At 32.1% G+C, this 27,435-nt stretch overlaps 2 protein-coding genes across 4 annotated transcripts in view; one reads left to right on the top strand and one right to left on the bottom strand.

Annotated features, from left to right (window-relative positions):
• The window catches only part of LOC145318873 (uncharacterized), a 45,163-nt gene extending 41,680 nt beyond the window's left edge, over positions 1–3,483 (bottom strand). For both annotated transcript variants that reach the window (XM_080160537.1, XM_080160536.1), the window contains exons 1-3: positions 3,395–3,483; positions 1,933–1,999; positions 1,695–1,733 (exon numbers count right to left, since the gene is read on the bottom strand). In XM_080160537.1, the coding sequence (XP_080016663.1) occupies positions 1,695–1,733; positions 1,933–1,999; positions 3,395–3,431 (143 nt within the window). In that variant the 5' untranslated portion in view covers positions 3,432–3,483. The remainder of the gene's footprint in view (positions 1–1,694; positions 1,734–1,932; positions 2,000–3,394) is intronic.
• A 16,159-nt stretch (positions 3,484–19,642) lies between these two features.
• LOC145318885 (insulin-like growth factor-binding protein-related protein 1) overlaps positions 19,643–27,435 on the top strand; it is a 47,661-nt gene continuing 39,868 nt past the window's right edge. For both annotated transcript variants that reach the window (XM_080160554.1, XM_080160553.1), the window contains exons 1-2: positions 19,643–19,766; positions 24,251–24,369. In XM_080160554.1, the coding sequence (XP_080016680.1) occupies positions 19,739–19,766; positions 24,251–24,369 (147 nt within the window). In that variant the 5' untranslated portion in view covers positions 19,643–19,738. The remainder of the gene's footprint in view (positions 19,767–24,250; positions 24,370–27,435) is intronic.

The following is a 27,435-nucleotide window of genomic DNA, read 5'->3' on the forward strand; positions in this document are numbered from 1 at the left end:
TCAAGCTTAACCTCGGCCAGCCGTTTCATCAAAGCAGACAAAGTGTTTATAATTGGATCTGGTAAGGGAAAGTATGACCCTTTAATAACTTTCACAATCTTTATGCAACGATCATATAGTTCAGCCTTATGGTCAGGCAAATTATCACCAACTAAATCAACAACACTTTGAATGTCACTGAGCTCCTCCATAGCATCTAGAGCATCTTTCAGAGCGTTATAATCCTTTTGCACAGTAATTATATTAGAATAAATGTCACTAAACTCCTCAAGCTCTTGGATTCTCACACCAAGCTTGCTAAAACCGACCATAATGCTATCGAATGTCTCGAACTTGTCATGGACAAGGATTGACTCCTTAGTGAAATGTCTAACATCAAGCTCTGAAGATTCACTGACCAACTTCATCACTTTATTTAGTTCACTGGTTAGGGCCTCGACGGCTGGGCGCAGCCGTAGTCCCAGTTGAGCGCCTTTATTCTTTTTAGGACCCATGATTGTCACAATAATTAACTGTACTGATTACGATTATAATAGTGTGTGGTAAGGTATCACAACCAACACATTCACAAAACTTCACAGATATTTTCTTAGCCGCATCTGTTCTGTCTCGTTTTCATTGTTTCGGTACGCATGCCTTGCCGTACACGAAATCTTAATCTCCAAGCCCTCCGAATGACCAACATGTGAATGTTTACAAATGTGTATTTATTACCATGAAAACGGTGAATCTAAAACAAAAATATAAAGATTAATTACATAGCATTAATGGTTTATTATTTTTGTATATCGAGGTTGCGTGATTTCAATTTAATTAAAAATATAAAATTTCTAAAAAACTTTAAATTGGCACGAAACATATTAAATAGCATCAGAAATTGATAATTTTAGATTCAAATGATCAATAAAATTAAGGAAAATATTCGTATGTCAAAAGTTAGCAGTTAAATGGTCTATTTGTTGAAAAATTAATGTTTTAAATTTCTTCGTAAAAATATACCATACTACACTTATTATTAAGAATTAAGATAAATTCTTACCACATTATGATGTCAAACTAAGCAGGAAGGCTTATTTGAGATCTTCCACGGATTAGAGCGCATGTATATCCATCCAATACATTATTTTTATTCACGTAGCTCTTCACATGGGAATCAACAAGGAAAAAATGTGCGCGCCTTTGTTTGTTTACAAGCGAAGCGCGGAGATAGTTAGGAATGCCGCGTAACACACTCATTCTCTGGTGTAAGGAAAAGGGAATTAATGGGTTCGAACTTGCCAGGGAATACAAGAAAAATCATTCCAACACAGTCCGTCTGGCTGTCCTTAACACTACTTAGAAGGAAAAAGGTTTTTAAATAGGTTAAAATCTTACATTGGATATTACTTTGTCAGTCTATCTATGATGAGATGAGAAAAAAAAATAATATTTATTTTTGTGCTTAAATCAAATGAAAGTTGCCGTTCTTAATCTTATTATATATGTACATTGGTTACCCTCCCAAAAATTAAGAAGAAAGTTAAATGGTTTTCCTATATATTATCACATAATAAGAATCCCCAGACAAAGGTTGTGCAAAACTATTTTGCTTAAGTTTACTGGTTTTATCCGCGTGGTCAAAGACATTTCAATGATCTTTTGTTACATACAGACAAACATCCTGCTACATAAATTGGATTATGAATAAATCTCACCTATAACTGGTTTCAAAATTTATCGAGGTACATTTACAACTAAAAATTTTGCATATTTTTTTTTATAGTTGTTAGGAAAATAGATTCAACTTATCTAAAAACGGTTTTTCTTCGGATGTCAAGATTATGAAATTCTTACTTTTTCATTTTCATTGTTAAAAATAAAAGTTTAAATATGATATAGTTAAAACGGCAGAAAACTGAAAAACCACGACTAAAAAATATGCAAAAACTGTTCCTAATGTTTAACAATCTTGACTGAACATCTGCTCGGCACTGAAGAGTTATTCCATCCGCTGTACACACTAGATAGATAGATAGATAGATAGATAGATAGATAGATAGATAGATAGATAGATAGATAGATAGATAGATAGATAGATAGATAGATAGATAGATAGATAGATAGATAGATAGATAGATAGATAGATAGATAGATAGATAGATAGATAGATAGATAGATAGATAGATAGATAGATAGATAGATAGATAGATAGATAGATAGATAGATAGATAGATAGATAGATAGATAGATAGATAGATAGATAGATAGATAGATAGATAGATAGATAGATAGATAGATAGATAGATAGATAGATAGATAGATAGATAGATAGATAGATAGATAGATAGATAGATGGTATTGAAAGATTATCTAAATATATAAAAATGCTGTATTGTATTTCTTGAAATTGCTGATAATAAAAATTCTGTTTCTATGAGCAGATTTTTCTTTCAAATAATCAACTTAATTTGTCTAATCATTAGTTTTAATTAAAATAGAGACAGCTATTCTCATAATTTATTAGTGGAACTAAAAACTGAATAATCGAAACATTACTTTTAAATGGCCTCACACCTGAGGGAGGGTAGGTGTTAGGAAGGTTGATTGTTAAAGCCCAAGATTGGTGCGATGGATGCAACCCCAGAAAAATGGCTTAAAACATTCTTTCCCCAAATAAACACAGTTGACTGACCCTAAGAATGAAATGAGTGTGTGTGTGTGTGGGGGGGGGGGGGGGGGGTTGTGAAACCTTGTAAAGTTTTATAAGGAAGGTTTTTATTTCTCTTTAAAGTTAGAAAAGCTCCTTGACTTAATCTTCTAGCATAAGAAATTAGAAAAAAATGTTCTTTATGTTTATGAATAAAAACCATTGAATTCATTTTTAGCCGAATTTTTTATTTTTATGAAGTAACTAGGCGGACTTATAAAGTTCTTTCACAATCAGAATAAATAGATTAATATTTTTTAAACGGTCACCAAAGCTCATGGAGTAAGGGGGCATTGGACTCTAAATTACCCAAAGTTTTATATTCCAATTATCTGGCTCAAAAACATTCTCTTAAAAGACAGGGATGTCTTTGACTTTACATGGGAGAAATGGTCTAAAGGACAAAATATCTTTTCTTGTCATTCAGTCAAAATTGAAAACATTTTTGAAATATAGATTTTCTTTATACTCATGCAGGGTTCTTAAGGGATAAGACAATAAACGATAACTGGATGTACATCCCCAATCATAAGAAACAAAATTATATATTTAAAAAAAATCATTTGTTGAAAAGTTTGGAACAGCTAAAATAAACTAATAAGTTTTTAGGCCATCAATGAAAGAAATTGTTTTTAAAAACTATTGGTACCCGAATAATTTACAGCTCAATTTGCCCTCCCCCCATGATTATATTGTGTACTTAATTACCTAATAATGCCAAGAGTAATACTGTAGAGGGATGCATAATTTATAATATGATGACCACGGCATAGCAGCTATACATACATTATTAATCTGAAATATTCATAATACAATGTACTGGCACCTATACATAAACAGGTTTAAAAGAACTGCAATAATCAGAATCGCAAAGAGCGTCATCAGCAACTTCAAATAGGACATTATTACGTAAACTCTTTTAAAGAATGGGTTGCTTCTGATACTATGATATTATAACGGTACGTCCCCATAGCTGATAGATGTTATCATTTTTTTGGGCATGCTGGAACTGTCCTATCAGTTTCAAACTTGTTTTGATGATTCCTGTAACAGTTAGAGATTTAGAAAGCATAGAAAGTTTCTATATTTTATCCTATTTACTTGATAATTATTGATATTGTTGATTCTTAGGACGATTAGAAACAATGTTATATGCAAAGCATCTCTAAAATTAAGTCTTAAAATTACCGAATGTCTGTATTATGAATTCTATTTCGATTTTAGATGATCATCTACAGAGATACTTTGACGCTAACTATAAGATATTAGGTTAAGTAGCATCCAACAGAAAACCGACCCTTTAATAGCTCGATCCTTGTCTGGAATTTCTTACTGTGCATGTTAATGAGTTGTGCCATTTTGTCAAAATTACTTGATTTTCGCAATAATATAAACTTTTGTTGTAGATATTTATGTGGAAACAATAGCTCACCATTATGTAACACATATCCGCATTAAGCATACAAGGACATGTGACTATTCTTAGCGCAGCATTAATATGGTTTAAACATTTTTGATGTACATTTGATTACAATTTTTATTGTAACTATATGATTAACTAGCGGCTACGCCCCCTAGAGGCCTCTAGGGGCACTTGAGGAGGAGAAAGTCAAATTTAATAACCCAATTTCTTATTTTAGATTTTAAAAGAAAAAGTAAAAAAAAAATTGGGGAGGAGCGAAATTTTTTTTTTGGGGGGGGGTGCCTCCCGTCATTTAAATTATTTTTTTTGGGGGGGAGGAATTTTTCATTTTTTAGGGGGGTTGTGGGGGTGTCCCACCCCCAAGACAATAGTTATAAACCTTCCCGGGACCTACGAGAAGCTACCCTGTTAAGGAGAACCCGATCGGTTCAGCGGTTAGCAAGATCCTTCGGTACAGACACACAAACATCCTGTTACTTTAGTATAAGGATATAAGTTAGGTTTCTTACCCAATCAAAATTGCATTTTATTGTTTAATTTTTATTAAAACATATTAAAGACAAAAGTTATATTTACTACAGTACTCAGAAAGACTGACATAGTAGGAATAGAGAAGCTGTGATATTATTCATAAAAATACATTATTATCCTGCTTGTAATAACAAAAACAGTTTTTTTTAAGTAAAATTTTTTTCCTTTCCCTATAATTGATATCCTGCTTCTATTGTTAGGATGTTAAAAGATATATTTATTATATTTTTCTTTAAAAAAAAGAAACATCAGGTCTAACAGAATCCTAAAAACTATTTCTAAGACAACATTTTATTCTGCTTTTAGCAGGAAGTGTGTTAATTTTTATGTGAGTAATATCAAATCAATTGCCTGACAAAACCTTCAGTAGTACTTTATATATTATGCAACCCCCCCCCCCACACACATATTTTATTTTACACCTAGAGGCCTCTCAAGGGGCGCTTTAGGTCGAGTCCCCATATTCAATTCTAGTTTTAAAAACAAAGAAAGAAAAATATTTTGAAGATTTATATTTTTCATGGAACGAAAAACATTTATAAACCTTTCCAGGATCTATGAGAAGAAGCTGCACTGAAAGGAAAAACATATCGGTTCAGCATATAGCGAGAACCTAGGTACACACAGACATAAACAGAGATTGACATCCTGCTACTTTTCTATAAGGATATAAGGGTGAGGGTGGGGTTTTGTGCTCGTCTAAACACTTTTAGGAAAACCGCGCAAAAAATTCTAAATTAGAATATTTTTTATGAAAGGTTTTTCATGTTTTTCTATCTGAAACCATATTTTACTTAATTTGCCTTAAATCTTATATAAGGTTAGGTTTGTACAATTTAAAATATACCTGTTACTCAAAATACACTTTTTTAAATTAAATTTTTCTGCTGCCATGTTACTTTAGGAGCCTATAAATAAATGTACAAAATTGCTCTGTCTATCTACTGGCTACCTTGCGCCCGGCCTCTAAAGTCTGATGTAAAATCACGTATATGAAATAGGTTGTTATAAAGTACAGAAACCGGTGACAGATAACCAGTAGCCCAAGAAAGGACGCAGGTTTAAAAGTAGAAATAAAACCTAAACATGTTTTTTTAACCAAAGTGAATAATTAATCTGTTTATCATAATTTATTAATATGTACTATATGTAAAAAGAATTCAAAATAGTTTTGAAAAATAGGTTTAAAAAACACTTATTATAGGTACAATACAATTATTTACGTTTATTTTTCTGAATTTATATTTAGCATTAATTCTAAACAAATAAGCTCACGTTTTATTAACATAATTTAATATTTTAAACATTGATATTTTACATTGGTCTGTTTAAAACCCTTGTAAATGACAAAGGTATCATGCCAAATATTACATTTTGAGTAAAAATGTTAATTCTTTCCATAACTTGGAATGACTTAAAATGCTATACTATTGCAAGGAGGGACAAATACGGGATTAAATGATAAACATCGAAAAATAAGCCAAAAATACTCTTTATAAATGATATAATATAAGTATACATATGCATCGAGAAAAAACTGATTTTGATTTAAGGATTATAACTTGAACGTATTCCAATTCAATAAAGTTTTGTTAGTTTGGATCTATGCATTCTTGTTAAATGAGTGCGGATTTAATTCTTGTTTTCTTTTATCTTCTCTTTACTTTTTATGCACTTTTAAATACACTAAAATAAAATAATAGTCATGCAAAAATAAAATTTTTTATAAATGCATTGTAATTTTGTATTCTTCTAAATTTTAAAAATACATAGTCATGTCTTAGAGAAAACAAATATACATTTTCAAAGCTTTATTTGTTCGCCTAAACCATTAAAATGGGAGATACGGAAAGTGTCATGTGTGACGTCATTGAAAGACGTCTAAATCCTTCGGATCATGGAAAGAAAACGAAGTTGCCGGTTTCATCGTATTTTCACAGTAGCTTTGGAAGGGTTATTTTAGGTTAGGTTAGGTCAAGAAAATGCTAATGATTGCCCCGCAGGGCTAGAGCCCCCCCGCAGGGGCTAGAAATAGAAGAAAGGCTACTGTGAAAAAACGACGAAACCGGCAACTTCGTTTTCTTTCCATGATCCCCCACTTCTCCTCTCATCCTTACTTTTTAGACGTATTTCTATAACGTAACACATGATACTTTCCGTATCTTTCCGTATCAAGATTTTTTTTCTGGGGGGGATTAAAAAATCTACCCCATGTCTAGAAACATGTACGTACAGGTCCCTGCCAAGTAAAAAGAAAAAAACTGATTTACTTTGAGGTTAAAACAAATAATCTTGTGCCAGGAAAATTGCAAAAATATGTCAAATCATATAGATCTGCAAAAAATCTTTCTTCAAGATAACTTTTGTTTTTAATAATAGCATTTTCCTTTTGTTCTTGGTTCAAAGGTAGTTTAAAAATAAACAAAGATGACAACATCTTTAAAAGTAAAGCTCTTAAACGGTAGAACAAATGAACATTAGCACTTGTAGAGTGTCAGAACTGAAAAACCAGAACATATGTATTAATGTCGAATCAAAATTGTAAGTAAATTTGTTGAAAAACTGTTTAAATACAGGATACTGTTTAAGGAAATAACTACTTTTTTTTAGGAATTTATAATAAAGATGCTCCGATTATAACATTGTACTTTGTTGTCCTAGGAATCAGTAGGAACCGTATAATTTTATCGCATAAAAATTTGTTGTTAAAAAAGTTAAAAATAAACAAGTTTAAAATGTACGTACGGACATTCTGGTAACGAGTATAAAGTTGTTACTCCTTCTACTACTACAGGAATCACCTTGCAAAGTTTACAATCGATAGGACAATTCTAACATGCCTAAATTATCGATATAAAAGCTATCCATTCCAAACAGACGGACGGACCGACCCTAATTATAGAAAAGATTCGCTTCTAAAAATTAAATGTAGCAGGTCTTGACACCGACAACCGCAGGCATGATTAGTCGCGCAGCTTACAGAAGTTCATCGTCGTCCACGTGGCCTTGCAAGCCACTCAAAAAGCTTCACTGTCAGCAGTATCTTTGGAGGGTAGAGGTACCATAATACAAAGTAGTTATAAACAATTCCTGGGCCTAAACGAAGCTTCACTAAAGGAGAACGAAGACAGTCTAGCGGTTATCGAGATCCTTTGGTAAAAACACATAGATATACGTACTGCTACTATTATATATGGATATATAAAAATAAGGTAGGTACTACATGTTTCAACAGGAAATAAAAATACTATTTTCTATACTATTAACAATGGATATAGAATAAATGGACATATTGACAGGGGAAAATTTCGGTCAACTTTGGTTGCTAATTGGGACCTCATTCATTAGTCAGTTCGTTCATCTAGTAAAAGGGAAGAAGAGGGGGTAAATGGGGGTATCGTTATTCTAGCCAGCTGTGGCTATCACTTTATTAGAGGAAATGAAAATATTAAGCAACATCCAAGTAAAAATAGTATCAAATCTATTAACATACCCTCAGTATAGAACGCTAAAATTGCTATTTAAATATTTATCATATGTAGAAGGCCATTTCAAAACAATTTTTTTTCTATATAAAGAGAGTGTCTGTCTGTTTGTCGTCCCTTCGTACTATCTTAGATTATAATTTAATTTAGAAGGAAAATTATTTAACCTTTAATATTAAGTAATTATAAAATAAGTCATGAGCATTTTTTGTTTGTTTTAACTTTAAATTTTCAGTTTCTACGTAGTCTCGCATGTTACTGTTCGTTTGTCTAATTTGTTTAGCGTAGCCTTTTATGGATTTTGTCATCTTTGTTTGGAAAATGCTTTGCTACTATCACTTTAAACATATTCCGGAAATGAGTAATTAGTTACTATAAAAATATTTCACCTATATATAGTAGCGCAGCTACTCTAGAACTCTAAGGTCAGTCCAATACATGTCTGTAAATCTTTCATTTATGCACTTTATTTATCCACTTGTAATTTATACACTTGTTATACAATATCTAACCCAAAAATAAACAACAATTAGATATTAGTCAAAGCTATAGTAGAGGGAATGCATTGGCCCAAAACAGGTTTACACAAATTGTTCATAAATTTGTTGCAAAATTGGGTAAATACAGAATGCAGTAAAAGGACATACTTTATTTCAGGATTTGATTATAGAAATGACTCGCTTATATTATTGTACCTTGATATTCGATGAATCATTATTTCAAAAATCATACAAATAGGATAATTGAATCACACCAAAAGGTTCTGTTAAAAAACGTAATCTTAATGTTTTAAATGGACTTACGGACTTTCTTGTAATGGTAACAGATTTGCGCTTCCCAAATCATATCTAACTATTATAGGAATCATCATGCAAAGCTTGAAATCGAAAGGACAATTCTAACACGTCTGAATTAACGACAAGAGCTCAACTTTACGGATGTACTGACGGACCGTTAGTTGGACAAAGTGTCTCAAAATCAGCCTTTGACGTCATAAAATAAGGGAGATGAGAGGAGAAGTGGGAAAGAAAACGTTAAAACGAGATGGGTAACCCCTCGTTTTTATGACGTCACAAGGCTGATTTTTTAAGACACTTTGTCCAGGTACGACGGACCGACAATAATTTTAGAAAAGCTTTGCTTTTTATACTTGAAAGAATAGTACTTCAATACTAAAACTCTAACTAAACTATTGTATCAATTAAACAATACTAAAAATCAAAGATGTCTTTTCGTTAGAATTGGTTAGATAAGTCTAAAGCAGCGCAGCAATAACATAGTAGGCATCATTTTAAGACGTACGTTACTGCTCTAAGGATAAAGTTTTTTAGGCACTAACATTTTTTAACAACTTTACAACTAAAATATAATAATTATTTAACATTTATTTTCACATAAAAACTTGATCTAGTGGTGAAATTTAACTGAATCTGATTTCATTCACTTATAAAATAAGACTAACTGGACTAAATTTAAAATAGAATAAAAAAGAAGTTGTTTTACAAAAACAGCAAAATTATAAAAATTAAATCAGATCTACGAGCTTTGCACTTATACTCGTGTCAACGACGCTAATGGTTATTATAGTGGAAGGTGTCGGGTTCGAGGCTTATAAACATGGCATTATTATCAATTAAAACATAAAAACGTTACAAAGACGTTGTTCTGACATTTCAGACTCATTTTATCGATGGTACGTTTATCTTTGACCATATATATTTTGAAGACTTACAGACAAAAGCACTGAAATTAAAGAGTTGATTGTCTTTTGAGTAATTCTTCCCTTTTTTAATATCTAATATGGACGTACTGTCACAACTAAGTGTCCAAAGTAACAAATATTAACATTTGCTATTTTCAAATATCTGTTAGTTTTGAAAAACATAAAAAGGTGTAAACCTTCCGTTGTCATCTCTGTATTTCCATTTATCTATCTATCTATATACCTCTCGTTGTCATCTCTGTATTTCCATTTATCTATCTATCTATTTACCTCTCGTTGTCATTTCTGTATTTCCATTTATCTATCTATCTCTATATACCTCTCGTTGTCATCTCTGTATTTCCATTTATCTATCTATCTATCCAACTCTCATTATTTTTATCTATCTATCTTACTCTCCTTTATTATATCTTTCAATCTATCTACCTTTTGTTGTCATATCTGTATTTCTATTTATCTCACTCTCATTATATCTATCTATCTATCTTACTATCTATGTTTCCTACTGTATATGTATATTTTTCATATCCCTTCTTCTATTTTGGTATCTATCTAGTTATTCATTCATCTATTTTGGTATCTATCCAGTTAGTCCTTCATCTATTACTTCTATCTATCTATTAACCCTTAAAAATTTTACTTTGAATTTCTTTAGGGAGGGAGGGGACAATGAATTGGAAATACTTCTGCCCATCAAGATAAATTATTCTGCCAATTGTTAGGTTAAATCCTAGCTTTGGAGGTTTAATATTAAACATTAATATAAAGAAACAGTGTTCAAACAAAGTGACTATGATTTAAATTCTAAGTGAGTATTTTTGCTTGCTGAAATTAAAAGGTACGCTAATTTTTTCGTCCATTTTCCCATCCTTTGAGATCCCTGAGATTTTCTACCTTTATAAAAGTATAGTACCGGAAATGCGGCAACACTTGTTAAATTCAGTGTTCAATCAAAGTAGTAAAAACAAGAACGATTACGTCTGGTTTTACACGTTTTGTGATATTAACAAATAAAAGTATTAAAAATTAAATAAGAATAATTATGTTTATACATAAAGATTATGAAGTACTTTTACAAAAAAACAAAAAATACATGTTCCTAATTCCAATTAATAATTTCCTCTTTTTTAGATTTTGATTAATTTAATATTTATAATGAAAAAACATCTTTTACATTAACATGTATTTTTTCAATGATAAGATCAAACTTTTTATTTTTAGAAAAAATCTTCAAATTTTTGTTAAAAATCTTTGAAGTATTATCTTTTTATATTGTTTTTAATATGATTTTTTTAGTCAAGTCCGGGAGTATCGACCCTTAGAATTCAATTTGTAACACTCATGGAATTTTGGATTGGAGATTTCTAGAACTGTTAGGCACAATTGTGAGAGCAAATAATCTTAATGTTCTATCGATATGATATAAATATGTTTTAGTTTTTTTATCGCATCTTATTATAGACAATTTTTCTGCTGATATTATGATAAAAAAAAAACGAACACAGTAATAGTGTCTGACTGATTATGACGTAACAAAAAAAAATAGCTCATTGGCTAATTTTTTTTTGTTACGTCATAATTAGTCAGACACTATTACTGTGTTCAAAAAATACAAAAATTAAACCAGTTTTGTTAACCCCGAATATGATTTTATTTTAGTTTTCATGAAATATTTTCTGTAAAACGATGCTATTTTTCAAGGAATCCAATAAGTCTAGTGAAGAAAAGATAATTATATGGACCTTAAATAAAAATCGGACCAGGCTATTCTGCTAGATTCTAGGGGCAAAGCCGCTAGTAATTACAGAAAGCAAGAAATACACGACCACTTAAATATAAAAGCTTTACTATCAAAATATGAATAACTATACAAATTTTACGTACTTTTGTTCATTTCTATACTTGGTACATATAATGTACATGATTTATTATGTAAAAAAAAACTTTTAAAAAGTTTCCCTAACTAGTAAAAAGTAAATACTTATTCTTTTTGAATAAAAAATTTAGTTAAAGATTTCTTTCTAAACGAGGACGATTAAATCCAATGTTTATTGGTTGAAATTTTCAACACAATTGATTTAAAACAACCAATCAAGGTTTAATAAAAGAATTTCTCGTGTTCATTCGAATCCGGTGGATAGGAACCGGTTCTCATCTATACGAAAAAACTATGTCTAGCATCGTATTATTTATATTCGTAGAAAGCTGGATATAATAGTGACTATTATATCCAGCTTTCTACGAATATAAAAATGTACAATCATAAGATTAAAACTAGTTTTTTTAGCCGGTGCCTTCGGCACCTCGGGGCTAAAAAAACTAGTGTTAATCTTATAATTGTACATTCTATATCAATACGATGCGAGAAATAACTATTAAAGTTTTTTAATCAACGTACGAATATAAAAACGATATTGGAAAAACCAATATAAATTATGTCTAATGTCCCCTAACTCGCAGGGTTATAGCTGACATATTTAACATTGCTTGCATAAATGCAAGTCCAGAAGTCCTGACTGTGGTTCATGGTAAGAAGTTGCACCTGTTTATGAGCAAACCCATTCCTTCTAATCTTACAATTAATGAGATTCTTTTGAAATACAGCAATAGTTACTTTTTTAACGTCACTAAAATATATAATAAGGATTGTTGAAGATATGAAAAGACATGTAGAGATGCTTCGCTTATCAAAATTGTTAAACTACGCATTATTGTACATACTATAGAATATATTTTTACATACCTTATCACAAACAAGTATAGATAATTTAAAAGACACGGACCCACTAAAAACTATAAAACCATTGTGGAACTGTGGTGGAGGGGGAGTCATTGTTGTCCCACCTGCACACCATGTGCATGTAATTGACGCGCTTACCAATTCTTTCATAGTAAAATCTAATATAAGAGAGTAAATGGAAAAAGCACAAAAAATCAGCAATGAGTAGGTAAACAATATTAGGTGGAAGATTATTTTATCGTCCTTTACTTAAAGCCCTTTTTATTATTTTCTTACAATTATTTCTCATTAAAGCAACAATTTCAAGAATATAATGCTTCAGGCATGTTTAGAAACGTTGAATGACAGAAATATCTTAATACACCCTTTTTGTTCAAACGACATATTCCTTAAGTACAAATGATATGAGCTCATAAAACTCCTAGAAAATGAATCCTTGAGTAGCTATACCTTAGAGGTAGATTATTACAGTTAGGGAGTTGAATCCATTTTTATAGAAGCAGAAATATAATCTATGATTATGGTTTGGACCCTCTAAAACTGTAATCTACCCTTCTACTTTCCCCTCTCTTGGTGAAGATATCTTCAACGCCGATACGATTTTTGAAATATAAGATTCCACTTTTGTCTCTCTTGTTAAAGATATCGTCACCAAGAGAGGCAAAAGTGGAATCTTAAATTTCAAAAATCGTATCGGCGTTGAAGATATCTTCACCAAGAGAGGGGAAAGTGGAATCTTACATTTCAAAAATCGTATCGTCGTTGAAGATATCTTCACCAAGAGAAGGGAAAGTAGAATCTTACATTTCAAAAATCGTATCGGCGTTGAAGATATCTTCACCAAGAGAGGGGAGAGTGGAAAGGTAGATTACAGTTTTAGAGGGTCCAAACCATAATCATAGATTATATTTCTGCTTTTATAAAAATGGATTCAACTCCCTAACTGTATTAGGAAAATTACTGGTACTATTTACATCTTTTTCTTCTCTTATACCATCCATTTTTTATAAATAATAATGTTTGTTCTTGCATATTTTTATTATTTTATCGCAGCCACTCTTTTTTACCATTTCAAGTAAATCAGGATTTTATCAGCTGTTAATGAAGATAAATGTATGATTTTTATTAAGATCTCCACGTCCAAGATGTTTTAGTGGTTGCTTCACAACTATTTCTAGGGAAGGGTAGAGGTCATAAATATAGCCTAAAACCATCCCAAGATATCTATTGAGCTTCATGGAAAAGTTTTTTAAAATTTTAATTTCCGACCAAAAAAACTAATTAATTTATATTATATTAGTCTAACTGTCAATATGTTGGGATTAAATTTCAGTCTGATTTTCTCTGCTTCTATTAAAGATAGATGTCTAAAGTTTCTTGTAAGGATTCCTTGGCTTACTTTGAAAGTATAGCTGCTGTATTAATGATTTAATGGTTTACCTTATACAACTTTTGGAACACTAAAGATCTCTGTTTGATGCTTATTTATATGATATCTTAAGAAGATTTTATGTATATTTTTAATTTTAGATAAAAAAATCTCTAATTATTCTCATGTGAGTACCTACTTATGGATGTTGTCATCTTTCTTTATAAAGTTATTTTACGTAATATAACTAGTAATAATAATTATAATTATCAATAGTTTACTATATAGTTTTGAAGCAACCATGGCTGGAGGTGACATTGGATTAAAAATTATACTGGTACTCAAAGTAAAATAGGGATGTTTCCCCTGCATTTGCTGTGGAACTTTTGGTACTTTTATAAAATGGTTATTGGTTGGTAAATCTAGAAGTGTCTAAACATTTCCACCTATAATTTAGACCAACAGAAGGAATATATCTTTTTTATCATCGTTGGGGATGTAATACCGCTTACATTACAAACAAACATAAAAACTGTAGAGTTTCAAAACTTAACAAGTAGAATATAAATTTAAAGGTAAAAACATATGCATATCAACTTGTTGCAAAATTCAAATAGGAAATAGATACCAAAAATATTTTCTGGTAAATAATAGAGTAGCTACGCTATCTAGATCGTACCTAAGAGTTACAGGAATCATCATCCAAGGTTTGAAATCGACAAATCTAGCATGAATCTTTTAATTAAAAGAGCCAACCGTGACGTACGGCCTAACATTCAGACCATAATTTTAGAAAAACTTCGCTTATAAAGACAGATAAAATTTTCTTCCAAAATTCTGATGACTTTATTTTGGGTGTTAATTATTTACTAAGGAAACATAACGATTGTATAATTTCCTTTTTAATAGCAAAGCTACTCTATTATTTCAAATGAACTTCTGTCGGTCAGAAACTTTTTTGACTTTTAAATTAGATGATTTATTTTTTCTTTGGACTATTCTATAGTTAAGTCTGTCCGTCTGTCAATAACCACTTTATTTCTGTAGGTTGTCTGCTTTATAATTTACACTAGCGGCTACGCCCCTAGAAGCCTCTAGTGGCACTTTCAATGATTTTTTTAATGCGTTCAAGTTTCTACGATATGTTTCGTAAGAGTCTCTTTGTACGATACCTCGCAATGTTACGTAGGAGTCTCTATACTTACAATAAAAATTTCGATTCATTATATTTCTCTTGGGAGGGTGGTGGTACCCTCCCCCAAAATAATATAAACCTTCCCGGGACCTATGAGAAGCTACCCTGTTAAGGAGAACCCGATCCGTTCTGTGGTTAGCGAGATCCTTTGGTACAAACAAACACGCAAACACACAAACAGACGAACTGTTACTTTAGTATAAGGATTGACTATCTGCATATACGTCCAATTGGGGAGGGGGATTTGTGATAGGGTGTACACCCCCCTTCTCAAATTTGAAAAACGACATTTTACCCCTATTGAAAAAGATTGGACGTCCTTAACCTCTTATGTATAGAACAGCTCTTGTTTTTACATGTTAGCTTCGCTACTACTGGGTGCTTTAATTGTCCTTGTTTCTTGAATAATATTTAACACTTGTGATGTAACTTCCTCCTTTTTCTTTATCATAAATCTTAATTAAATTTATGCTTAATGTTATATTGTTTCTTTTTTATGGTTTAAGATTTCTCTTATTTTTTTAGTTGCGCAGCAATTCAACAAGTATCCTCATCCCTCACCTACTGACAGACTATTTGACTAACTTACTTACTAAATCTTATCCTCTACAGTGCCTTTTCTATTAGTTAGATAATATTTGAAAAGTATGGTAAATTTCTTAATTCAGTTCCTATTTTTTTTCAGCGACGTGACTTCGACTTATCAGCTTTCCACCCTTTTTTATGGATTAAATTTGAATTATGGGGGAAGGTATTTTATTCTTTGCCTTACCCAAGAGGGGTCTCCAACCATGCGTGGGATAACCCTGTGGTCTCCTTACCCTGCTGGCTAAACGTAACTCAATATAACCTATATCATAACCTGACATATTAAAGAAATAAAAAGAAACGAAAATTACGGCCCAGCACTCTTCCCGTATTTTTAATTTAATATTCAAAATAAGAAAGGAATGGTTCTGTGCTCGACAAGGCTCTTTGAAGGAAGTTGCCTGAAAATCCAAGAAAGTCTTCTTTTTAGTCTACACTAGCCATGAAAAAAATATAATTAAAATGAAATATTGATTTTAGTCTAGGGCAGCCACACATTTTAAAATAAACATGCAAATGGATTGCCATATGAATTTAAAATTTAAAAATCGAATACTTCCTTGAGGCTTATAGGTTGCCGAGCCCAGCTGTTTTTATAAAAGATTCGTTAATTTAATATAATTTTACCAATTGATGTCAACTCTATTATTTATAATGATTCCTTTTATTAGAGTAAGTTAAAAGCAAGTAACTTAAACTTCATAAGAAACGCAATACTCCAAAATATACTATAAAATTAAAAAGGAATAACTGTCTTTTTTATTTTGTATTGTAGAGGACAGGGACATTGGGTTGTTTATTTCACATTTTCCCTAAGTTTTATAGTATCATTTTCTTATTCGTTGGCTCAGCAACCTTTATCGATTTTTGATTGGTTGGTCTAAAAGTGTCTAACACTAATTGTAATCTACAGAAGGGGTTAAATTTGTGTATCATCATTTGGGGATGTATATCAATTTATCGGCCATTGTCTTATCCTTTTAGAATCCTTGTAGTTATAGAGTAGCTACGGTTAAAATGATATTAGGAAACTATCTTTTTTTTTGCAAAGATTCAAAAGAAAACTTTTATAACTATTAAAACGGGACGTCGAGTTTAATGCAAATTAAGTAAATCTATTAATACTTCAATTCTGAAGTTTTAATTGAATAGAAACTTATGATTTTTGTGCAAGGGTGCGTTTTAGTTTCTAATTTGCAGGGGTCCGTCCAAAGATATATATGTATGACACAAGCAATATTCATTAATATGAATCAAACAAGATAGACAGAATAAACACATTCTGATAACATAAAAATAAGTTGTAATAGTACATAAAAGTAAAGTAAAAAATTTGATAAATTTGAAAATAACAAATTTACGTTTGAAATAAAAAAAAGTATTTGTAACAAAACTCTGCTTTTGCCTCTCTTTATTACCTACTCCATGATTGATTACCTAATTCAAGCTTAAAAGCATATCAAATTATAAAACTAATACAACAAGGATGATTTTTCTAATAAACAATTAATACGCACGCCCAGAAACTTGCATGGGGGGAAGGGTGAAGCGCGCAGAAATTTTCCACCCCCAAAGAAAAATACAGTAATACCGAGCGTATATTCAGGGTTTATTTAGAGATGTATTACATTACTATGGTAAAAATAAAATTAGGCTAATATTATGCGTTTTCCCTATATTTGTCAGGGGTTGCTTACACCTCCAAAATACATCATTCCCGCACGCCCTTAAATAAACTAATACAATTTTTAAACACCACTTTACAAACACCACTTTATTAAAGTAGTAATGAATCTTTGACTTTAATGAATCTTTTTTGCAGCATATCGCAAAATGATGTGAATGTTAATATACTTTATCTTACATCTTAGTCCCTAGCTCTCTCTACTTATGTTTCCTAAAAATAAGATCCCTTCAACAACTTAACCCCCTTTTTATAAACAGCTAACTTCCCTTTCTATTAATCTCAAACCCCCCCCCCCCCGCCCCCCCCCCCCCTATCTCTTGCAACTTTGCTAAGCGCCCATTTTGGCCCAGTTCCCAAAATATACAACACTCAAACAAACATATTGTAAACATTGCAAGCACGTTTGTCCCTTTCTATTCGGATTAGGAGGATAAGCTATATTTTTAGGGAGCGTGCATTGGACTGTAGATTAATCAAGTACCCTAAGTTAAAGCAGGTTCTCTTATTCGATGGCCTAAAAATTTCAGATTCTTTTTTTTATATAAAAATAAACTAGCAGGTAATTTTGTTTATTATCATTAGGGGTTTAAATCAGATTATCGTCAATAATACAAGAATAAAACTTTTGTCCATCCTACTCCTTCAAATTTTAATAACTTGGGAATATATTGTAGTTAAATCAATCCCTTCATTCTTATATTTCTCCGTGCAGCTTATATTAGGAGTGCGGTTACTCTATGTGTAGGGTATTACGTTAGTTTGCTTCAAAAACCTTCTATTTGTAAAAAAAGAGCAAATACAATAAACTGACAATAAAATAGAATAAAATAAAAATATTTTACAACACCGTAAAATCAAAGATATTTAAAAAAATATTTTGTAATGTTTTAAAGATAATAATTAAACCCACAAGAGATAGAATTGGGAAAATATTATTTTCATTTAACATCTCCATGTATTTCTCGAAATTTTCATTTTTCAAACTTTTAAACTCAGTTGAGTTTATAATTTATGGAATTGATCACATGTGTTGCTCTCGGAGAGCTGGGTTTTTCAATAAAAAATAGTACAGTTCATTTGTAAGGATAATAAAGACAATTATGTCCATATGAGCGCAGCAAAAATAGAAACACAACAGAAATAACGGAAAGCACTCGTTATGAAATCTTCATCATAATGGATGTAGAATATACGTGGATATTATGACAGGGGAAATATTGTCATCAATTTAGGTTGCCAACATGGACATCATTCATTGGTCAGTTCGTTCATCCAGTAGGAGGGGTGGGGATGAGGTAAAGGGGGTGGAAGGGGAGAATCGTTTTTTAGCCCTCTGCGACCTTCCTTTTATTAGAGAAAATGAAAATCTGGTGTGGCACGAAAATTATCAATCTAAGATTGATCAAAGGATTCTCACCTCCAATCTCCGTGTGCATCTGAATCTTAACTTCAGAGAATCAGGGCTACAACAAACAAACAATAACAAGAGCTTATACTGTGATTATGGGCTATGAAAGACTTTAGAATTCAGCCAAATATGAGTTGAGTTTACTGTTTAGTCATGACTTAGTTTTATTTTTATAAAGTTTAGTAAGCACATTTGCTATAAATTTTACACTAATAGTTTAACACATGTGATTTAGATTTAATGCAGTGTTTTATCTTATAGTTATACTTAAAGATATATTATTTCTTGTGAAAATCTTAAAAGATGTATAAATATTTGTATCCAAATATTTCGCTTTACAGTGAAGCTTCTTATTATATAAAAAAGTTATCCAGCTTTGGAAATAATTTTAGATTTTAAATCTGAACATCTACAATGATATTTCATAAATAAACCTTGGTTACCAATTAGTAAAGTTCTGACTTAAAACGTATAGACTATTCTTTTAACAAAACAAGCTTGTTTTTTTCTGTGTTGTAATTATGCGGGATTGAATGGTCAAAATCAAAAAAATTTAGTGTAAAATCACTCAAGATACCTTACTTTGCGGATTTTTAAAATGTCATTTTTAGATAAAAAAATATACAGAAATAATGAAGGCAATTCTTCCTAATTTTTATGTATTTTTATTATATTGGTTGAGTTCACACACCCTCTACGAACGCCACTTACAGCAAAACATTTTTGTTGCTGTAAAACTAAAAACTAATATCTTAAAAGTTTATTCATAGAATTTTTAAAAAGTATTTAATCCGGGAATATTTTCTCTATTTGTATAGATCTTATGATAAAATATTTTAATTGTTTCTTTAACAGATAAAATTATAAACTTTTTTTCTTTTCAGACAACCAGTAATTTTAATAATGAAATTCAAGACAATTCTAATCCTAGGCATGTTACAAGGGTAATACGTCAAACCCTAGATAAGTCAAACAGTAGATGCGACAAACGCTAGACAGACAAACAGTAGACAGACAAACCCTAGACACGACATACACTAGACACGACAAACGCTAGAATGCGACAAACGCTAGAATATGACAAACACTAGATTTTTTCTAAAGGCGACAAACAATAGATACGACAAACGCTAGAATTAATCCTATTATATCTATAATACAAAGAATGATAACTGTCTGCCCGTCTTGAGCTTAGGATCTCGGTAACCGCTGAAACTAATGGGCTCTACTCTTCAGGCCCTGGGATATACCTAATGGTCCTGTGATGGTTTTAAGCTATTTTCTTGGGGGTTGAGACACTCCAAACCACCCCCAACAAAAAAAATTATCAACCTCTTGGGGCAAATCTGCAGGAAAAGGACAATGATAGCAGAGCGAGAAGGGACAATGGGCTTTTTATTACACTAGTCCTCAAAGTTTTATACGAACGTTTTTTTATTCATTGACTAAACAACTTTTGTTACATGAAATAATTTTGATTGGTTGGTTTAAAATGTTGAGTGTCCAAACGTTTCAACCACTAATTTTACGGTATGTACATAGAATATCTCATGCTTTTAGATCCCTGCATTGATAGATTTTTGAATTAAGTATTTATGAACGAAAATATTTATGAATATTTTATAAGTTTAAATTCTAGCGTATGTCGCTTCTAGTGTTTGTCGCACTAAAAAAATTCTATCGTTTGTCGCGAAATTGAACATTCTACTGTTTGTCGCAGTCTAGTGTTTGACGCATCTATTGTTTGTCTGTCTAGCGTTTGACGCATCTACTGTTTATCTGTCTAGCGTTTGTCGCATCTACTGTTTGACGTATCTAGTGTTTGACGTAGTACCGTTACAAGAAGTTTATTAAATCAATCATTCTAACTTAGTTAGCGAAGCTGCCTTACAATTTGTCGACACTAGCTTCTTTTGTTCATTCCAGGGCTCGGCAGTCGCGCGTTTATTTAATTTAGAGCGGCTTCCAAGCTCTAGTTTATATGATTATTATTTCCCAGTATCTTACTCTGTTCCAAACTTTTCCAGTAGTAAATCTTACTATTATTTCATTCTATTGGCTGTTATACATGCTTTAAATGTATACATAAGGGGGTTCTTAATATTTAAAATATTAATATTTATTTAAAATAAAATAACAATTTAACTACAGCCATACAACTCTATATATAATCCATAATATAGGGATGACATCAATAAATATCTAAGCAGATGAACGGACAACGTAAACTGTAAAGTAGATACTCATTAATCAAAGTAGTAACTGTATTGATAGATCAGTCCTCATAATTTATTGATTCTTATATTTACATGAGTTTATTCACGAAAAGGTGTTAACTATGTTGTTAACAAAAGTTGGAGGTGAAAATTGATCTAGAATATACGTGGATATTTGATAGGGGAAAACTTGTCGTCAATTTAGCTTGCTAACATAGAATTCGTTTATTGGTCAGTTCGTTCATGCAGTAGGAGTGGAGGGGATGGTGTAAAGAGGTTGGAAGGATGGAATCGTTATTTAGCTCGCTTCAAGTTTCTCTCTATTGAGAACATGAAAATTTGTTGTAAGCTTATAATATAGGGACTCTGTCTTTTATGGGGTAAAATAGTACAAGAAAATCATCTAGTCCCAAGGCTTGAATATAAAATAAAGATAGCCTAAAACCATTCTGAGGCCTATGTAAAGGTTACCTAAAAGGGAGAACTCAATCAGTTCTATTGATCTCAAAAAATGAATATTTTCGTACCTACTACATTTGGTCAATGCAATTCTTGTATATGTATCTATAAAAATATTTTGTGTGCATGTTTTATGTCCCGGATTAACTGCTAAATATATTTAAATATATGCAAATATTTGTGTATATACAATTATTTGCAAATTTAACAATGTTTTTCTTGTAATCTGCAAATATTTCTCCTAGTATATACCAAGTGGATCAAACAAACCTCATCATTTCCTATACTTTGAAAGGAGGAGGGTTACAGTTAAGAATGGATTTATTATTACTTGAACCTTAAACCAGATTATCATGTACTCTTGTTAAGTGAAACTTGGCTCTGGCTAATATAACGACCCTCCCCATCCACACCCGTTACCCCACCACCTCCCCTCCTACTGGATGAACGAACTGACCAATAAAAGATGTCCATATAAGCAACCTAAATTGACGACAATTTTTCTCCTGTCATAATATTCATAATATGTATTTAAATCATGTTAGTGTTTTTGCATAGGTTTCGGTAGTTTTAGGACTTCCGCAGGGTTTCAGCATAAAAAACGTGTGCATGTGTGTATATTTAGCTAGGATCCTCTAAAGAGAGTATCAGAGCTGAAGTTCAGGCAGGTGTTAATGGCACACTTTTATGAAGATGAGCGTAGTCGAAGGAAAGCATGTTTTAAGATAAAACAACTTCCCTTCATTAAAACCAGAAAGGTTGCGTGATTGTTTTTGACAAATTACGAAATGAAAACCAAAAATTTAATAACTGGAAAAAATTCCTGGTACAGTAAATTGAGGGGAGTCAAAATGTTGCCCTGCAATTCTCATTAGCAACCCTAATATTTCCAGTCCAGGGCCAGGCTTTGAAGGATGTAGAAAAACGCCTTCTTTTTTTCCATTATCTTTTCCGTTATTTTCATGCGATTGGAGGGGGGCGGGGGGGGGATGTTAGTGGGTGAGGGGGAAATGTGGTTAATAAACATCTCAGAGGTAATATGCAACCACCTACATACACGCCTTATTGGTACGTTTTTCTTTTCTAGAGTTAGGGTCGGTCCGTACATCCGTCAATACGTAACGGATAGCTTTTTTCGTTAATTTAGGCAAGTTAGAATTGTCCGATCGATTTCAAACTTTGCATGATAATTCTTGCAGTAGTTAGGTATGATTTAGAAAGCAACTCTATAATTGTCAGGATGTCCGTGCGTCCATTTTAAACATGTTGATTTTCAACTTTTTTAACAAGTTTTTGTGTGATATAATCATCCGATTGATCTGATTTTTGAATTACTAATTCCTGTTACAATAAGGTACAAGATTACAAGCGAATTATCTCTATAATCAAGTCCTAAAATGTCAGTATGTCCTTAAACAGAATTCTGTATTTCAAGAAGTTTTGTTACAAATATACGTATAATTTTGTCAAAACTTTTATATTTTTATTTTGTAAATTTAGTTCTGACACGCTTTAAGAGTTAATGTTCGTCTGTCATACCGTTTCAGAGCTTCTCTTTTTATGGATGTTGTCATCCTTGTTTTACATTAATCTATAGTTCATCCACACGTTCTTTCGTCCGTAACGGGTTGTTCTAATTGTTTAAATTGTTAAAATGATCTTTTAGATTTTAAACTTTGCTTACTTGTTCCTGAAAAAACTAGGCCAACTTTTAAAACGAAATATTTAATATATATTATAATCAATTTCCTAAAGAAAAATACAGTAGCTTAAAACTTAAATGGAAAAAGTTTAAAAGGATTATACAAAATGATTAACTTTTTTAACCAGAACTTTATATTATTAAATTTCCTAAAGTTCATTGTACATTTACTTTTTTATCATACTATTTTATATATGAACTAGCTGTTGCGCCTCTAGTATCTAGGGGCTCTAAGTAAAAAATCCACGAAGAACTTAAATCTGACAAAAACAGCTTAAAACCATCACAGTACCTAGTGAATCTTACCTATCAATTGAATCAATTGGTTCAATAGTTATTGAGACCTTAAGTTTCAGACTATTGACCTTAATACTTTATATAAAAATTTTAATAGAAGTTTATTTCAATATCATAAACAAAGAATTACAACTACCAATATTAGCAAAGCAAAAGTAATATCCTCATATTTAGAGTATAGACGGATAAGCAGACGAAAAGAGGAATTTATATAGTAGTGCTCATTGGCTAGGGCAATATTTACAAGAAATCTGCGTCCTCTATATTTGATGGCAGCCGAGTAATTTGCATTGACCACATATTAACTAATGTCCACTAATATTTCTTTTCATACGATCTGACTTACAAAGAAATTTGTGTCACATAAGCTTATAAATAAGCTTTCATCTTTACTAGCAGATGAGATAATCACGTCTCCAGTATAGCATCAAAAACCGATTAACAACTGCTGGATTAGAACAGGTTCTTAGCCATACTGAAAAATCATGTATAGCTTCATATTACAGACAATTTCCTTGAATATCAGATTAAAAAATATAAAGTTAATAACAGTTTTGTTAGCCTTCGTCCCGTTGGGGTTCACAAAACTGGTTTTAATCTTTTAATTCTTTATTTTAATATCCACGGAAAAATGCCAATTATACGATGCGATAAATAACCATTTTAGCATAAATAAAGAAATTATTGTTTTAAAAATATGATTTACTTACCTTCTTGTAATCTTCAAATCTGTTCAAACAGTGGTGACAAATACTTGGATCCAAGCAGAGTCCTCCTGTCCTCCTTGTGAACCAGACACATGTGGATCTGTTGATACCTGTCTGGCAGGTACTGTTACAGATCTTTGTGGTTGTTGCCAGGTAAACAGTTTTTTTCTATATTGCTTTCATATCATTTGTACGGGATCTTAAGATAAGGGTTAAGACAATGGCCGATAAATTGGTGTACATCCTCAATAATGATATGCAAAATTTCCCCTTCTGTAGATTACAATTAATGGGTGAAACGTGTGAACACTCAACTTAATGAAACAACCAATGAAAAAAATTCAATAATAGTCCACCAAGGTGTTGAGCCAACGAATAAGAAAGCAATATTATTAAACTTTGGGAACTACTCTCCCTGACCTATACAATATTCTTACAAGAATAATTTTGTCATAACTATCAAAACGTTTTGACTGACAACTTTTGCTGCACTACTATTGACGATAAATTTTTATTGTATAAACATTATTGGGTTACTTAATGTATAATAAAATCTTCTTCTTGTATTAAAGGTACAAAAACTGTTCTTATAAGGAAAACTTTCTGATGAAAAATATACAATTTGATTTTCAATGTATAGAAGAGAATAAGTTTTCTCGTATTCATTCGAATCCGGTGGATAGGAACCGGTTCTCATCCATACGAAAAAACTATGTCTAGCATCGTATTATAAACGGCTTTCTACGAATATAAAAATGTAAAATCATAAGATTAAAACCAGTTTTTTTTAGCCGGTGCCTCCGGCACCTCGGGGCTAAAAAAACTAGTTTTAATCTTATAATTGTACATTCTATATCCGCGGAAAGCCGTTTATAATACGATGCGAGAAATAACTATTCTCGTATTCATTCGAATCCGGTGGATAGGAACCGGTTCTGATCCATACGAAAAAACTATGTCTAGCATCGTATTATAAACGGCTTTCTACGAATATAAAAATGTACAATCTGGAAACTAAATAGAGACATCAGAAATAGAGAGTTAAGGAACGATAACGATTATCATGTCCAATTTACAAACCGTTCCTATTTGAAAGCATTACCGCTCTACCGATTTCCAGTAATCTGGAACAATTTACCAGCTGAAATCAAATCCGTAGAGAACAAGAACGAATTTAACAGGAAAGTGTTCTTGCATTTACTATTAAGATAGGAAAATGGCTACGCAATTTTAGCATATATAATTCTTCATTTTAATTTTTAGTTGTAAATTATAATTACAAGGTCTAGCAATAGCATTGTTATGGAAAATTAACTGACATCATATAGATATGTGCGTACTTTTTTCCTTAATTTAAATTAAATCTACACAGTGGAAATTGACGCAATCGCAATTACCTCATATATTACACAGTTTATTTAAACACTTAGGCTTCAGTTCATAAATTGCTAACGGCAGCGACACTTTTTTTACAACTAAACTTAAAGTTGTTTATGCAAACACCTTATATTTTGTCGAATAGATTAAGTAACGCCAAAGTTTACTCAGCCGAATTAAATACTTATTAACAGCAAACAAAAATTTTTCTCTTCTTTTTTCAAACGAACAAGATTAATTAATTATAGAGCAGCTTTGGATATATCTATCTAATAAGTTAAGTTTATTTAAACTCTCAGGCCGCAGTTCATAACTTGCTAACGGCAGCGACATTTTTACCAATTAAAAGATTTTTTTTACGCAAACACTTTATATTTTGTCGAACAGATTAAGTAATGTCAAAGCTCAATCAGCCGATTTAAATACTTAGTAACAGCAAACAAAAATTTTCTCTTCTTTTTTCAAACGAATTAGTTTAACTATAGAGCAGCTTTGGATCTATCTATCCAACAAGTTAAGTTCAACAATTTCATTTAGTCGCAGACGTAAACAATCCATAATTTAATAATTATTAAATCGAATCTTTCATGGTGCTAAAACACTTAATAACAGTGGACTAAGTATAATTATAGAATAGCTTTGGATCTATCTAACCAAAAAAGATAAATATTTTGGATGACTAGTTTTTAGCCAAATGAGTCTTTATTAATATCATTGTTCGTTTTATTATTATTATTCATATAGGAGTATTCAAATTAGTTTAATCATTCTGGTACATAATAGGATGGTGAATATATATATTTATTTGCTTTAATATGTTAAATAAACTAATCCAGAATCTCGACGCTTGGCTCGCGTCGCTCCTCGTGTTCTGACTCGGAATCCTCCTCGAAGGTGGGGCCGTCGGAATTCTCGGATTCAGCACGGGAGTCGGCGTCGTCTCCAGCGGCATCGTCTCCAGCTTCGCCAACATCGGACCTAGCTCCGGCGGACCCAGCCTCTGACTCAGAATCCATGGACCAGTCATCATACTGGCCATCCAGGCCGGGCTCGCTGTCACTGATCTCAATGGTCGACTCGAGGTCCAGCACAATATCATACGCAGAGGTAGCCATTAAGACCGCCTCCTTGTAATCATTGCACTGAGCCTCGAGGACCGACAACTCATGCTGGTTGTCTTCACGCGAGCGGTCGACAGTAGGCATTGCATCGCCTAACAAGCGGTGCAGCCGAATGCCTTCGTCGACAAGTCTGAGCGACTCGCGGTTGGGAATCTCTTGCAGACCTGCGCGAAAAGCTAACCTGCATGCATCGCGGAAGCTAGTGCGCAGGCCCTTCCCAAAATAATACCAATCAGCAATTTCACTTGAGTAAACTATCGGCGGAGCTGGCAGAGGATCTGGAACCGCAAAGGGAACGGGGCCGCCAACATCGGGTTCGGGAGAGGGAGCCAAGACTTCCTCTGCAGCGTCGATCAACAGACGCAGGTTGCTATGATCAACCATGACAGAAAAACTTATTATTTAACTTATCGGCAGATTTAAAATTAAACGTAACTTGATGGTAAACGTATGAACACCGGAAGAGCAATGATTAGATAACAAGAAAGTCGCAATTAAATAGAATTAATCATGTCACGTGACATGTCCCGGCAAGCCTTTACAAATAGGTCTAATTTACCCCCATTTTTCATATTAAATAATAATAAACAAAGACAGAAACCGGCCGGGTCAAAAATCAAATTGCGCAAAGGCAGCTTCCTCCCCCAATGTCGGTATTTTTTCTCCACCCCCTTTTATATTACCACCCGGGTCAACCATTTTTTCAAGACGACACTTTCGG

Source organism: Acartia tonsa, chromosome 5 (assembly GCF_053477335.1).
Source record: "Acartia tonsa isolate MP-2025a chromosome 5, ASM5347733v1, whole genome shotgun sequence".
Classification (NCBI taxonomy): domain Eukaryota; kingdom Metazoa; phylum Arthropoda; class Copepoda; order Calanoida; family Acartiidae; genus Acartia; species Acartia tonsa.